The 14,442-nt window shown below is 46.6% G+C and overlaps 1 protein-coding gene across 3 annotated transcripts in view; it reads left to right on the top strand.

The window, feature by feature from the left end:
- LOC111152664 (Bloom syndrome RecQ like helicase) overlaps positions 1–13,088 on the top strand; it is a 91,709-nt gene extending 78,621 nt beyond the window's left edge. The window contains exons 18-22 of one of the 3 annotated variants that reach the window (XM_022511213.1): positions 3,168–3,367; positions 3,871–4,063; positions 7,075–7,197; positions 9,268–9,469; positions 12,455–13,088. In XM_022511213.1, the coding sequence (XP_022366921.1) occupies positions 3,168–3,367; positions 3,871–4,063; positions 7,075–7,197; positions 9,268–9,469; positions 12,455–12,632 (896 nt within the window). In that variant the 3' untranslated portion in view covers positions 12,633–13,088. The remainder of the gene's footprint in view (positions 1–3,167; positions 3,368–3,870; positions 4,064–7,074; positions 7,198–9,267; positions 9,470–12,454) is intronic. The other 2 variants (XM_022511214.1, XM_022511216.1) reach the window with 2 other exon arrangements.
- Positions 13,089–14,442: the final 1,354 nt, after the last annotated feature.

Here is a 14,442-nt window from a genome sequence, read left to right as displayed (position 1 = left end):
AGGGTAGGGGGTCATGGGTAAATGGCAGGCGGTAGAGCTGGCTGGGGGAGTGACAGCAAGGGTTTGCGTTCCTTGTGGAGGTGGCCACGGGAAGAGCTGAAAACAAAAGCTGTTTAAAACAGGACTCTGGGGATGCCTGGGTGGCCCAATGGCTAAGCGTCTGCCTTTGGCTCAGGTCTTGATCCCAGCGTCCTGGGATCAAGTCCCGTGTGTGGCTTCTTGCTCAGGGGGGAGCCTGCTTCTCCCTCTGCCTACCACTCCCCTGCTTGTGCTCTCTTTCTCTCTCTCTCTCTCTTTCACAAATAAATAAAATCTTTAAAAACAAAAAAAAAAAAACAAAACAGGACTCTGCCAGGGTGCCTGGCTGGCTCAGCTGGTTAGGCACATGACTCTTTGTTTCCGTTCAGTTCCTGATCTCAGGGCCCTGAGATGAGCTCCTGAGTCTGCTAGGGAGTCTTTCCTTCTTGCTTTCCATCCCCCTCTGCTTCTCCCCACGCTTTTGGCCTTGCCTGCGCACCATGCTCACGTGCTCTCTCTCTCTCTCTCTCAAATAAATAAAATCTTAAAAGAAAAAATTACTGCCTTTGGGCACCCAACTGGCTCAATAGGGAAGAGCACAACTCATATATTCATATATAGATAGATATAGATTGATATATTTTTTTAAGGTTTTATTTTATTTGACAGAGAAGAGAGAGTACAAGCAGGGAAGCAGCAGGCAGAGTGAGAAGCAGGCTCCCCACAGAGAGGGATCCCAATGTGGGGCTCGGTCCCAGGACCCTGGGATCATGACCTAAGCCGAAATCGGACACTTAACCCGCTGAGCCACCCAGGCACCCCAGGAAGAGCACAACTCTGGATCTCAGGGTCATGAGTTCAAGCCCCACATTGGGGGTTGAGATTACTAAAAATTAAAATAAAAAAAAAAAACAAAAAACATGATTGCTTTCCAGAAGAGTGGAGGATGGGGGAGGGAAGAAGGATGGGACAGAGGAATGTTGGTTTTCATCCTAAACCTTTCTGTACTACATTTTATTTTTCCCATGTACATGCCTTACTTTAATTTAAAAAATAGATAAAGCAATTAATAGGTGCATTTCTTTTTTAAAACATTAATAGCCTAGACTGGTGTAGGAATGTGGTTTACTCAGTTCCTCAACTCTTCCTTCTGGATCTGCTCTTTCCTCCAGGCAAAAGCAACTGTTAGTGTTGGCCTTCCCTTTCTGAATTTTTTTTTTTTTTTTAAGATTTTATCAGAGAGAGAGAGAGCATGAGCATGAGCTGAGGAGGGGCAGAGGGAGAGGGAGAAGCAGGCTCCCAGCAAGGAGTCCAACTCCGGCCAACTCCGGGCTCCATCCCAGGACCCGGGATCATAACCTGAGCCAAAGGCAGACACTTAACCAACTGAGCCACCAGGGCGTTTTGTTTTGTTTTGCTTTTAGGATTGTATTTATTTGAGAGAGACAGCATGAGCCGGGGGAGGGACAAAGAGAGAGGGAGAAGCAAACTCCCTGCTGAGCACAGAACCCATGTGAGGCTGGATCCCAGGACTCCCCAGGACCCTGAGATCATGACCTGAGATGAAGGCAGACACTTACCTGACTGAGCCACCCAGGCGCCCCCCCCCCCCCCCCCCCCCCCCCCCCGCCCGTCTGGATTCTTGCCTTTGAGTTTGGACCTCTTTCAGGGTCAGGAGGAACAAGGGGTTGCAGATAAAATAATGTATTATAAGAGTGATGCGTGATCACTCCACATTGCAATATGTAGAAAATACAAGTAACTCCGGAAAAAAGCGCTAATATTTTAATGTGTATTTATTCACAATCACATATTTATCGTACTGTACATATAATTTATATCATTTCTACATAACAAGATACAAGCATTATTTAACTTTTTTATTCTAGCTTTTAGTAATTTATATTTTATCATATTGATGAGCTGTATTTAAGTAGTCTTATTTAAGGACATGTTTTTCTGTTATACATGATGATGTGATAAATAGCCTTTTAAATACACCTTCAGCTGCACCTGTGATTGCTCGTTTCATGTAGATTCCCAGGAAGATTACTGAATCAAACATTGTTCTGGCATACCTAGTCCCTCACTAGCTCTTTCATGTTAAGAAGATTGTGTTTAGCTTTTTTTTTTTTTTACACTTATTTATTTATTTATTTTAGTGATCTTTACAACCAGTTTGGGGCTCAAACTCACAAGCAGCTCCCCCACACACACATGCACTTTTTTTTTGTTTATTTATTTTTTCGGCTTTCTTAGTTACTGCCAGCTCTAGGGCTGGTCCTGTGATGGGACGTTTCAGGGATTCAACCCACTTGAAGGAAGGAAACCTTGAATCATGGGGCATAGATGACCAGAAGCCATCTGACATTTACAATAATGTAATTATTTGGAACTCTTAAAATAGAACTAAAGCTTTACAGAGTAACTGTTAATTCCGATTATAATCAGCGTCACGAGGCTTCTTAAGTAGATTGCTGTAATGAAGTTATGTTTACAATGAAGACATTAATAATTACAGCAGATTGGATAGGAGACCAGATATCCAGGCCAGTGCGGTGCTTTCAGCCAGTAGGAAGAGGAAGGAAGGAGGCAGTCTCCTGGAGTGATGTGTTTTTGTCTTACACTCTATCAAGGCTTCTTCCATGAGGGTCACAGAAAGTATGGGCGTAAATAATTGGACTGCACACGAGTGTTACTTTCAGTACAGGACCAGAGATAGCATTTGTGAAAATGTCCAAATTTTTCTGTAAGGAGATCAGTAATGCACCATTATCCTAATGTAGCACAGAGATACGAAGTGCTTTGAGTTTATGTAACCCTCTCTTTGATTTCTTTGCTCTAATGTAATTTTAGAAATTGTAAGTGCAACATCCTAAAACGATAAGCTTTATTTTGCTGCTGTTTTTGTTCAATGTGTGTTATAAAAAGATGAGGAAAAGTATATATAACCATAGAAATTTTAGAGTTCTACTCAGATATTCTCACTTTATGGAAATGCGTATGTTTGTGCCATGGGTTTTCCTATGGCACAGATTATCCACTCCATTTATCCAGACCTGTCCATAAATGACTTTTTCAGCCTCTCTTACTGGAGGCTTCTGACATACCTACATTTACTAATCTAACTCCTTGGGCCTTCTTACCAGGGAGTAAGAGTGCAAAAATTCAGTCGGGGATATTTGGAAAGGGATCTACTTATTCACGACACAATGCTGAAAGACTTTTTAAAAAATTGATACTTGACAAGATTTTGGATGAAGACTTATATATCAATGCCAATGACCAACCTATTGCCTATGTGATGCCAGGAAATAAAGCCCAAACTGTCCTAAATGGGCATTTAAAGGTAGGATATTTTAAATGTTTATTTTATTTAATTATCTTACAGTGAGTAGGCAAAAATATATTACTGCAAATTAGAGGGTCTTCTCCAAAGCTTATGGATACTGAATTTATATATACTGTCCTACATGAATGTACTCTGTTCCTCTTAATTTGGAAAGAGCTTAAAATCGAACCCAAGTAATATAGTACCTGTCAGAGCAAATTCTGTCGGGTCGTCCGGTCTCTGAATCATCATACGTTGATTAGGTAAACATTTATCAAGAAGCCGGTCTGTGCCAGGCACTGGAGATGGAAAGATGAGGAATCCACAGCCCCTGTTACTGAGGTGTTTGCTATAGCTGCTTGGCATAACAGAAATACCAAAAAAAAAAAAAAAAAAAAGAAAGAAAGAAAGAAAAGAAACCAAAAAAACCCATGCAAATGCAAGTAAGAATTAAATGAAGCTTATATTTGGATACAAGTGCGCGTGTACCCACTCCTATGATCACTTTCTCTCTTACAAAGGTAGACTTTATGGAAACAGAAAATTCCACCAGTGTGAAAAAACAGAAAGCTTTAGAGGCAAAGATATCTCAAAGGGAAGAGGTGGTGAAGAAGTGTCTTGGAGAACTGACGGAAGTCTGCAAATCTCTGGGAAAAGTTTTTGGTGTCCACTACTTTAATATCTTTAATACTGTCACTCTCAAGAAGCTTGCAGGTACGTATGGTCTTCTGTTACGTGGCATGAATTAATAAGCCAAGAGTTAATCTGGCTAAGGAACTTTTTAAGAGCATCGATCTAGCTCAGTTTATTTTCATTATTTTTATTTAATTTCTAAATTGAAAGCTCAAAGAAGCAACTTAAACTTGAGATGAAATATGGTCTTTAAGATACATACAGTGGGGTACCTGGGTGGCTCTGTGAGTTAAGCTGCTGCCTTCAGCTCAGGTCACCATCCCAGGATTCTGGGATCGAGTCCTGCATCAGGCTCCCTGGTCAGCAAGGAGCCTGCTTCTCCCTCTGCCTCTGCCTGCTGCTCCCCCAGCTTGTGCTGTCTCTCTTTGACAAGTAAATAAAATCTTTAAATGATAATAATAATAAGACATATACAGTACTGTGTTATTTGGACACACAGTGTAATTTTAATTTTATACTTCTCCCTCTAATGCTGGATGTTAGGATGTGGATAATTGTAATCTCTAATACCTGCTGTCACTCATTGATTTTGTCTTCATTATCTGCCTGCTTTATGATGTTTGGCTATGTTAAGTACGAATGTCTGTGCAATGAGGAGCTACATTCCTTATGAAAAGACATTATGTTTCATGCTTCTCTGAACCCAGATCTGGCACACTGCTTATCTTGAGTTCAGCTGACCTGAGTTATTTCCATAGCTATTTATTACGACCATAGTCATTTCCATAGCTTCTGACAGCTCCACCCAGAATCCTAATAAGAAAGCCCCTGGGAAGTAAAATAAGTCCCTCACATAGTTGACTGATTAACGTACACATTGCCTTCTGCATTCTTCTGTCATAAAATCTCATGATCCACACCTCCTCTCTCTTCTGTTCCCATTCCTACCACCCTGGGTCATCACAGTGTCTCATCAGCTCTGAGATGCTGTCTGTTTTCCGAGACTGCTATTTTGTGGACTATTAAGAGAGAAAAAATTGTGCTAATTAAACAGTGACACAGTGCTTTTATGGAAAGAATTGTTTCTGATTAACTTAAATACAGATTTCTTATTGTATGTAACTCTGTGCGTTATAAAAATCACATAAAATCATAGCAAGTTGATTTAGGTACTTAGAGAAATTCATATCCAAAACCTGACTCTTGGGAACCATTTGTGGCCTTGGCTATACATGTCTTTCCCTTGTGTGTTTTTTTTTTTTTTTTTTTTAAAGATTTTATTTATCTATTTGACAGACAGAGATCATAAGTAGGCAGAGAGGCAGGTAGAGAGAGAGGGAGGGGGAAGCAGGCTCCCCGCCGAGCAGAGAGCCCGATGTGGGGCTCGATCCCAGGACCCTGGAATCATGACCTGAGCCGAAGGCAAAGGCTTTAACCCACTGAGCCACCCAGGCACCCCTCTCTTGTGTCGTTGAGAGTGCTAGTGACACAGCCTTTTTAGCGCACTCCACTCTTCTCCCCAGCAATTTAACCAAATCCGCCAGTTAGCTGCTCTGATGTGATGGTGGCGTTTCTCCAAGGGTGCCAGAAAGCATCCGCGGGAGGCCGCACAGCTCTCGGGGACGCAGATGTCCTGCTGCCCCATTGGCTGTGGGCATCCTTTTCAGGTCCTGTTAAGCACTTGGTTGTGGCTCACGGAATCGTGGCCTTTTGCAGATACCTACTTTATTCATGCCAAATCCCTTCCCCATGACCCTGTGCTTTTCTGCATCACAGTCACTGTTCCAGTGTCCTCAGTCTAATCTTCTGGCCAACATTGCGTGGGGCACCCGGGATACTGCTGAGGCCCCCACAGCATGACCGGCCAGGACGAGGCCTCACGCACACGGGTGGGGGCAGCTGTTTGGCCAGCGGCCCCTGTCGGACACATCTGGACCTTGGGAATGGCAAAGTGTGGAGCAGTGCATGTATTAGAATCAAGGAAATACAGCATTTTGTGCCTAGGCTATTAGTGAGTTGCCTGCCTGGTCTCTAACTCCGGATAGGAACAGGCAACACATTTAATCTTCCACAAAGTCCGCTGAAACGCCACCAGTTTCTCGAAGAGGGACAGAATTCTGCCTGCCTGCCCAACGTCATCTTCCATTAACCCTCCATAAACCTACTGGTCTGTCCCATAGGTCTCTTCATTTTCCTCTAAACACGGAAATTAATGTGAAAATTACAGATTTGAGATCTGCCCTTTATTTGCTCAAAGAGTAGGAATTGTCACTTCCTCACTCCCCAGAGCCAGTGCCTCGACAAATCCCCCAGACCCAGCCTCTGAAATGTGGATCTCTCTTCCGTCCACGTGCCCTGCCCGACTGTAGTTCCCGCATCCTGGCCTGCTCCCGCAGGGGCTCCTGCCTGGTCAGTTTCCTCTCTGCCTGACAGGTCATTTTCCATGCGGCAGCCAGAGCGATCTTTAAAACGACAGGCCTGTCTAGCTGCAAGACTGATGGGCCATCTGTATGCAGAGGACTCTTAATGGCCCACTTGTTCCCCTCCGAGGACCTGCTTCACCTGAACCACATGGCAGAGAGACTGGAGGAAGCACGGGTTTGGGTTGGGGGTGGAGTATGAATTCAGTTATGGGCTTCTGGAAGAGGAGATCCATGTCTGGAGTGCCGGGGAGCAGTCGGAGCTGGAAAGACAAATGTGGGTGTTCTCCAGAAACAGGGAGCATCAGCGTGGCAGTTAGACAAGTCTTTGTTGTGAGAACAGCGGGCGGGAGCAAAAGTCTGGTGAAACTCTGAGACACGTAGCACAGGTACCTGCCTCCAGTCCCCCCCACACACACACCCTTCTCTGTCTGCCCCCTCTGCCCTGACTTAGCGCCTCTGCTGCTGCAATTGCGTGATGGGCTCCCGTCCTCAGGGCCTGTCGCCTGCCTCTGTTGGCACCAACTGCCGGTTAGAAAATTGGCCCGTGTGCCTGGTGCCCTGCAGTTAGTTGGCGCTTCACAGGCATGTGCTGAATGAGTGAATGAGCGTGAATTCAGTGGGTTTTCTATGGGTGGTAATTTAAATTCCTAATTTTATGCCCATGCACAGAATCTTTATCTTCTGATCCTGAGGTTTTGCTTCAGATTGATGGTGTTACTGAAGATAAACTGGAAAAATATGGTGCCGAAGTGATTTCAGTATTACAGAAGTACTCTGAGTGGACATTGCCAGGTACGGTATACAGCTAACTGTGTTTTCTAGAAGCCTGTTTGAATGTTAAGCAATGCATCCCACCCGATTAGACTTTTGTGGTTTCTGGATTGTGTTAACGCTTCCTCCACCTTGTCACACTGACGTTCAAGTGCAGAGCAGCCCCTGTGCTGGGCCAGGCAACTCTTGGAGGACACTGGCGCTTAGCCTTGCCCCCCGGGAAGGCCAGTGACTCGACCTGCTAGTAGGACCCAGAGGAGGACCTTTGGGCCCAGGAGTTCCAGTTCTGTTAAGGCAAGTGCCCAGGGAATCCCGTCTGGACTCTGCTAGCCATGGCAGGCCACAAGTAACTTTCTTTGTGCTTGGTTTCCTTATCTGTGGGAGGGACATGTTATCTGACAAGCATGTCTAAAGATAAAATTTAAGAGTGGAGTTTAAATGTTTTGGGAAAATGAATGTGCAATTGGAAGGCTAGATAATCATCGTTATCAGAGAGAATCTGCCCAAGTGAGCGCATCACTAGCAGACAGTCCCGCGGGTTACAGTGGGCCGGTCATGGAGCCCCTCACTGTGAGCCCCTCACTGAGCTACAGACAGCATGAACCATGAGAAGCTCAAGACGGAGCTCCTGTAGGAGATGCGAGGTCCCATGCCCTCCTCCCACATATTGCCCTGCAGTAGGGCACAACAGACGGGCCAAGTTCAATGATTCTTCTGTTTGTGTAATAGACAGCAGGGGTTTCTTCCCAAGGCTGATGGGAAAGATAAGCAGAATGAGGAATGAGTGCACATTTCTTTCAAGTTCTTTCCCTCCTCCTCCATTTTTTACCCATTAACAAAATGCTGAAAAGCGAGGTTTTTATAAATTCCTCTGTGTGGTAATTATTCCATTAAGAGCCTTGCTTTGAATATTGGTAGGAACTTAACATTTGTTTAGTGTAGTAACTTGTTTGGGAGGGGATTTTTGCCCACATAAGACGGGCTGCTCTGTGGAAACAGCCCACAGTGTGGTGACGATCGCTCCCACTTACTGAGGGACAGACACCGTGCCAAGAGCTTTGACTGTTTTGTATCATTCCGTCCTCACAACACCCCATTTCACAGCCTTTTTAGTGCCAAGTCCCACAGCTAGGATGACGGGATGACAGCTCCCCGTGTGAACCAGTGTTGGACTGACTCTGGAGTCCCACAGCTTAGACCCCTTCCCGCCAGGCAGGCGGGTAGCCCGAGGGGGAGCCGGACCAGCCGGGAAATACCTTCCTTGGGAGAATGGAGCTGGGGTCCCCATGACCCAGGGGAAGATTTCCTGCTTTTTAGGTGCCTTAGGGTGCCAGTACCTCATGGAAATTACCACCTCCTTTGCAAACTAGTGCTTTTGTACCAACCCATTTCCTGCAAAGTATGTGATACGTTCCCAACCATAACATAAAGAAGCATTTTTTTGTCTTTGAAGAGTATAATAGGGCCTAGGATTTTCTGGCACACGTTTACTGCATAACTGTTGTTCAAGATGAGGTACGGAGCATAGTCTGTAATGTTTCTCTTATATTGGGCTCTTCTTTTTTTCAAGATATGTTAAATTATAAATAAAATTGTCTTTTATATGCCTTTATACTTTTCAAAGAGCTTCACAGGATTAACTCCCAAACGATAACAGGGACACAGGCCATTTACAACAGAGTATGAGCCACACCTGATGTCCTTAGTTAAGTTAAACTTTTACAAATTTCTGGGGTGCCTGGTTGACTCAGGCAATGGAACATGTGACTCTTGGTCTTAGGGCTGTGAGTTCAGGCCCCACGTTGGGCATAGAGCTTACTTTAAAAAAGAGAGATTATCATAGGTTTCTTTAATAAATTCTGATCTCGTTACTTTAAAAGTAAAATTCCATTGAGGACTCTGGCAGAGTCCCCTGACATCAAGAAATCTTCCATTCTTGTGGAATTACTGAACCCAGGTGGCAGGAGGCCCCCAGGAAAGCAGCCGGGTATCAGCCCAACTGCGCCCCTGGTGGTGGTCCTCCCCATGGACCGTCATGGCGCCTGGGCCAGCGCACCATCAGGGACAAACATCTGCACTGTCCACTTGTAGCTGATGACGGTTCCCTGCGGAGAAGCCCGGGCAGCAGCAGGGGCACCGGAAAAAACGGCCCTGAGGAGTTTGATGAGGAAATACCCATATCTTCTCACTACTTTACGAATAAAACCAAAAATGAAAGAAAGAGGAAGAGGATGTCAGCCTCCCAAAGGCCTAAGAGGAGGAAAACTGGCTTTGGTGGCTCCAAGACCAAAGGGTAGGTCCTGGCCCATGGGCCACGGGGCGGTGGGTGCATTGGGGAGGAGAGTACAAAAGCCCCATGGCTCCGGTTTGCTCTGAAGCATTATTAAAATAAGTCATTGTTAAATGTTGCCTCTCTAGTTAATGGAGTAATGACTAAGACTGAATCCAAAACAGAAACATTTGTTTTAGATTTTTAAAATCTCTACTCCTAAGTTGATTATCACTCAAGTTTTCTACTTTGCAAAAATGTCTCCAGTTTTGACATTACCTTTGAAAAAAAGAGTTTTTTTCTTTATAATCACTCTCCTTAAGGTTCTTTTCCACCTAAAATGTTATGAATCCTGTACTAGCTGAGTAAACAAAGGGTTTTGTTTCCCCGTTGCTTTTATGATCCCATTATACTGCTACACTCTGCTTTCTCTGCTGCGGCACCTGCGGCCCCGCACACTCCCTGCCAAAGCTCCCGGCCCTGCTGTGAGACCTGGGAGAACCGACCTCCCAGCCTGTGCAGGGTAGCTGCGAAGACCAAACGAGAAGGTCAGTTAAGCCAGGCCTCCAGGGGCTGTATGAATGGCTCCCACCTCCCGTCTCCCACCTTGGCCTGGCCCCAGGGCTGGGATGCGGTGGCTTTGGGGTGCTCCCTGCATGCTGGCCGGGCACGAGGCCCTGTCAGGTCCTGGCCGATGATCTGTGCAGAACTTCTTTTGTCTTCATAATTGCACTGCCCGTGCCCTTTAGGTGAGCAAGGTCTGGCAGGATCGGGACCACCCTGTCAGCCTAGAGAATGTGGCCCCCCAAGTAACCACATAATGTAACGGAAATGCTTACAGGAGAAAGGAAGCAAGTCCTCAGCAAACTTTTGCAAGCTATTGTGTTTTTCTTTCGCAGTTTTTCTACCTCTTTTCCTTCTGGGTGATAAAAAACAAAAATCGAGTGGGGGAAGAGAAAGGAAGGCAAATGTTACCAAATTGTCATTTTCTTGTTAAGTCCATAAACAAGCATCTTGTATGTGCTAATCCTTCTGCCAGGGTACAGAAATTAAAGGCATTAGTAAATGTTAGTTTCATTTTGTGGTTTTTAGTGCGCAAGTGACCAGCAGATGTTCTTCAGTGGGGACATTTTCTCATTTTCCTCATTTATTCCTCTCTTTTGGGAAATACTCACTTGCTCAGGAGCTCACAGAGTGGGAGGACGATTTAAAAGGCATCTGGTCCAGTCCCCTGGAGTTTATGATGAGGTAGCTGAGGCCTGGCCTGGGGAAGGCTTGTGTGAGGCTTTTCCCAGCCGGGTCTCAATTTCCCAGGTAGGACCGGCCTCTGGCTCACCCACACCTGCCCAGAGTCCTTTCATTTCTGCACATTATCCACGGAGCTCCCTCACACACAGTTCTGATCCTCCCATTCTTACTTGTTTGAGCAGAACCCACCATATTTCAGTGTTCATTGCCCTTGGCTCCCTTTGCAGTTTTTCCAACTTCTGTTTTTAAGAGTGAAGCACTTCGCCCTGTGGGTTAGAACCTAATCTAGGAAGAAGTAGTAAAACTCACACTTCTCCAAAAGCCAGTACCAATTTGAATGCTGGTTGTTAATTAGCCTGCGTGTCTACAATGAGATTCTTTCCTAATCCCTTCTGACCAGGGGGTTTTGTAACCTTTTTTTTTTTTTTTTGACCCCTTGTAGCAGCCTCTTCTACCCGTCGTTGCCGCTGAACCACGGGCACGGTTTCCCACAGCTTCCAGGCTGCTCACCTGGCTGAGAGTCTGCTCAGCCCCAGAATTCCGTGGCCGCGTGCCAGAAACCTTAACTCCCCGACCCGCCCTCTGAGCTTTACATCTTCCCACTAACACACAATGAACCTGTTGTGTTCTGGGCTCTCGGATGGCCCGGCTGCCGCAGGGACCGCTGCTGGCAGATGCTGCTGGGGTAAACAGCAGGTTTTCGCTCAGGGCTTAATTTCTCAGCAGGAAATCAGCGCAGGGAAATTGAAGGCTGCTTCTCTGCCTGGTATTGCCCTCAAGCAGGAGATAAAAATGTTGAAAAAGCGCTCTTCCCCATGGGCCAGCAGAATGCCTTTAACCAGACGGTGGCCCTGAGACCCTGGCCTCCCTATTCAGAGATGGGGAAGATCACTTGCAGGGATTACCTCTGGGCACTGACTTGGCTGGTTACAAACCATGGGGAGTAACCCTCGCAGTCTGGAGGAGCTTCTCCTCTTATCCTTGTAAGATGCTGGCCCTGTGGCTCTTCTCTTGCGTTTCCTTAGCGGGGAGAAAAGAGCTGGTATCTTCAGGTCAGTAAGGGAAGTGAGGTGCTGGCAGGACTTTGTCACAGGCTGTGGCCGGGCTTCTTAGCTGGTTTAAAGGCAGCAATTGGGAGAGGAGAGTGGGCCAGAGAGTGAGCTGCTGGCAGCGTGGCCCGACAACACGCGCCAGATCCGAGTGCCTCTCCAGTGAGCTACGTGGGCCACCTTCCCTGCGCTAGGGGGCCGGCTGTGAGGTTCCCCCTGTGCTCTGCCACTGCTCCCTACTCACCCACAAAGCTACCTTTCTCTTAGCTGCGCCAGCACTGTAATTCCACAGTGTCTGTTGTCTGAGCATCTGGGACCTTAAATCAAGGTATTCTCACCTCCTCACCTGGTCATAATAGATCGAGGACTGTGGATCTGGGCTCTGTTGTCCAGAGGGAAGTGTCTCATCATTAGCTGTGAGCAGTGTGGGTGGAGAGCAGGAACAGGGGGTCCGTCTCAAGTCCCCAGATTAAGAAACAGCCCTTGCCATTTTAAGGAGACAAATTGAGAACAAAATTGTGCGAAGGGCAGCAGTCCTTTATTCCTTGAACCGTAAAGGAAACTTAGGGGCATTTGTAGGCAGAAGTGCACAGAGATGCGGAAGAGCGAGGAAAATCACAGACTGATGATAGAGCTCAGCGCAGGTTGAGAACAAGAAGACTGTTCACTTCTAATTTTATTTAACCTTTTGATTTTCTTTGTCACCTTTTAGGGGGTCTGCCACATGCAGAAGGACATCTTCTAAAAGTAGATCCTCCAACGTATTTGGACCCCATTCATCTGTGCCTGGTTCTCAAGCAGCATCAGGAGCCCCTAGAAGATTGGGGATTATGGCTCCACCAAAGCCTATAAATAGACCTTTTCTTAAGCCTTCGTATGCATTCTCATAACAACCAGATCTCAATGTACATAGATCTTATTTCTTGTTTGTCAGCATCTCACCATCTGTGACCATAAAGCTGTTAGTTTTGTTAGACCATTTATAATTTTTACCCATAACTATTAATATTTAAATAAATGCTTAGGGTGACAGTTCTTATTTTTAAAATAAACGTTTTCTTTTGAATAAGCATGATTTGCTGCCGCTGCAAGCCTTGTGGCTGTCGTTTCTCAGAATGTCTGAAGCAGCAGCTGAATCATCTCAGTGAGAGAAATTCTAAGCACGACATGAAACACAGAAGCCGCAGGAAGAGACACGCATGGGACATGGTGAAACTGTAAAACTGTGCAGAAGGTGACATAAACAAAATTAAAAGACAAATGACAGAGAAAACAGAAAAATATCTGACAAAGAATTAATATCCATAATACAGAGTACCTGTATCAATCATTTAAGAAAAAGAAAAAACGAGCTGGGTAGAAAATGAACAGAGGCTGTGACAGGCTCTTCCCAGAAGAAGTACAAATAGCCCACAAATATGTGAAAAACGCCCAGTCTCCCCAGTTACAAATATAAATTAGAACAATGAGATGCCATTCTTCTGTCTCTTAAGTTGTCAACACTGGATAATATCCCCAAATCTGGGGCCAACAGGAGAATGGCCAAACATTTGACTGGTGAGACTATAGGAGCTGTTTACAGTTAATACTAGGGAGGCCTCACTTTTGAAGACCTTCCGCGTATAGGCTGATGGGCCAGAGAGTCTTAACATGGGATTTTAGCACCTCTTTTTGGAGCCCTAGTACCTCATTTTTTGAGACCTGTCGCCTCTTAGCTGTAAGTAACCTTGGTGACCTGTTTGGCGTCCCACTTCTCTCCTGGACTTCAGTCAGGAGAGTGGAGCACAGGAAGCCCTGCCCGGGTGGAAGTTCCCACAGTGGGATGTGGCTGGAAGCCCTGTGGCCTCTGCCCACAGGCTCAGTGCTGCGTGGAGCCTGCACCCACCATGAGGGGCAGCCCTTAGCTGCACACCATCTTCTGTCCATGTCCATGTCTGTCACCTGGGGCTTTGGGCTCCACACTGAGTGGAGGAGGCTGGCCGGACAGGAGTTTGCTGAGCGCTGTGCCCTGTTCTCTCAAGATATCTTCCAGAGCTGACCTTTTCACAGAACCCATCTTCCCAGCAAGCTCTGACTCGAGTAGCAGAAGAAACTTGTCTGGGTGGGAAAGGACACAGGACAAAGTAGCCTGTGGCTGAGGCTGCTGGGACAGTGTCCCGGCCACAGAGTCACCTGGGAGTGTTAGCGATGCATGAGGACATCTGGCAGGAGGTCGCATCCTTCCACATGTGGCAGCTTCGACTTAGGGGCACAGGGGGGGGGGGGGGGGGGGGTGCTCTGCCCAGAGACGTTGGATCATTTCCTGGTTCTGGCCTCAGTAGTTCCTTTACTGAGAGGCCTCTTCCACCCAGATCCTGGAGACCACTATCTCCAGGGGCCTCCAGCGCCAGGGGGCAGAGAAGGGTGGTGCACAAGGAGCCACAGGAGTGGGGTGCTGAGGGGGACAGAGCTGACTCTGACCCTAACTCTAACCCGAACCCCAACCCCACCTCACAGCGGGAACCTGAGGCCAGCACAGGGTCCAGTGGCAGAGCAGGGCCCCACAGCCACCTCTTTTTAGAAATTCTGGGTTGGAACAGGCTCTGGTCAGTTCATCGGGCCCCAGGAACAGGCACAGAAAATAAAAGTGGCCTCCTCCATTTCAGCCTCCAGCCTTCTCAGATGGCCCTGCTGGAGGGGTGGGGGGAGGGGGTTAGGGGT

This window comes from Enhydra lutris, unplaced genomic scaffold, assembly GCF_002288905.1.
Source record: "Enhydra lutris kenyoni isolate GAN:26980312 unplaced genomic scaffold, ASM228890v2 scaffoldscaffold29, whole genome shotgun sequence".
NCBI classification, from domain to species: Eukaryota; Metazoa; Chordata; class Mammalia; order Carnivora; family Mustelidae; genus Enhydra; species Enhydra lutris.
This window is presented reverse-complemented; position numbering and strand designations above follow the sequence as displayed.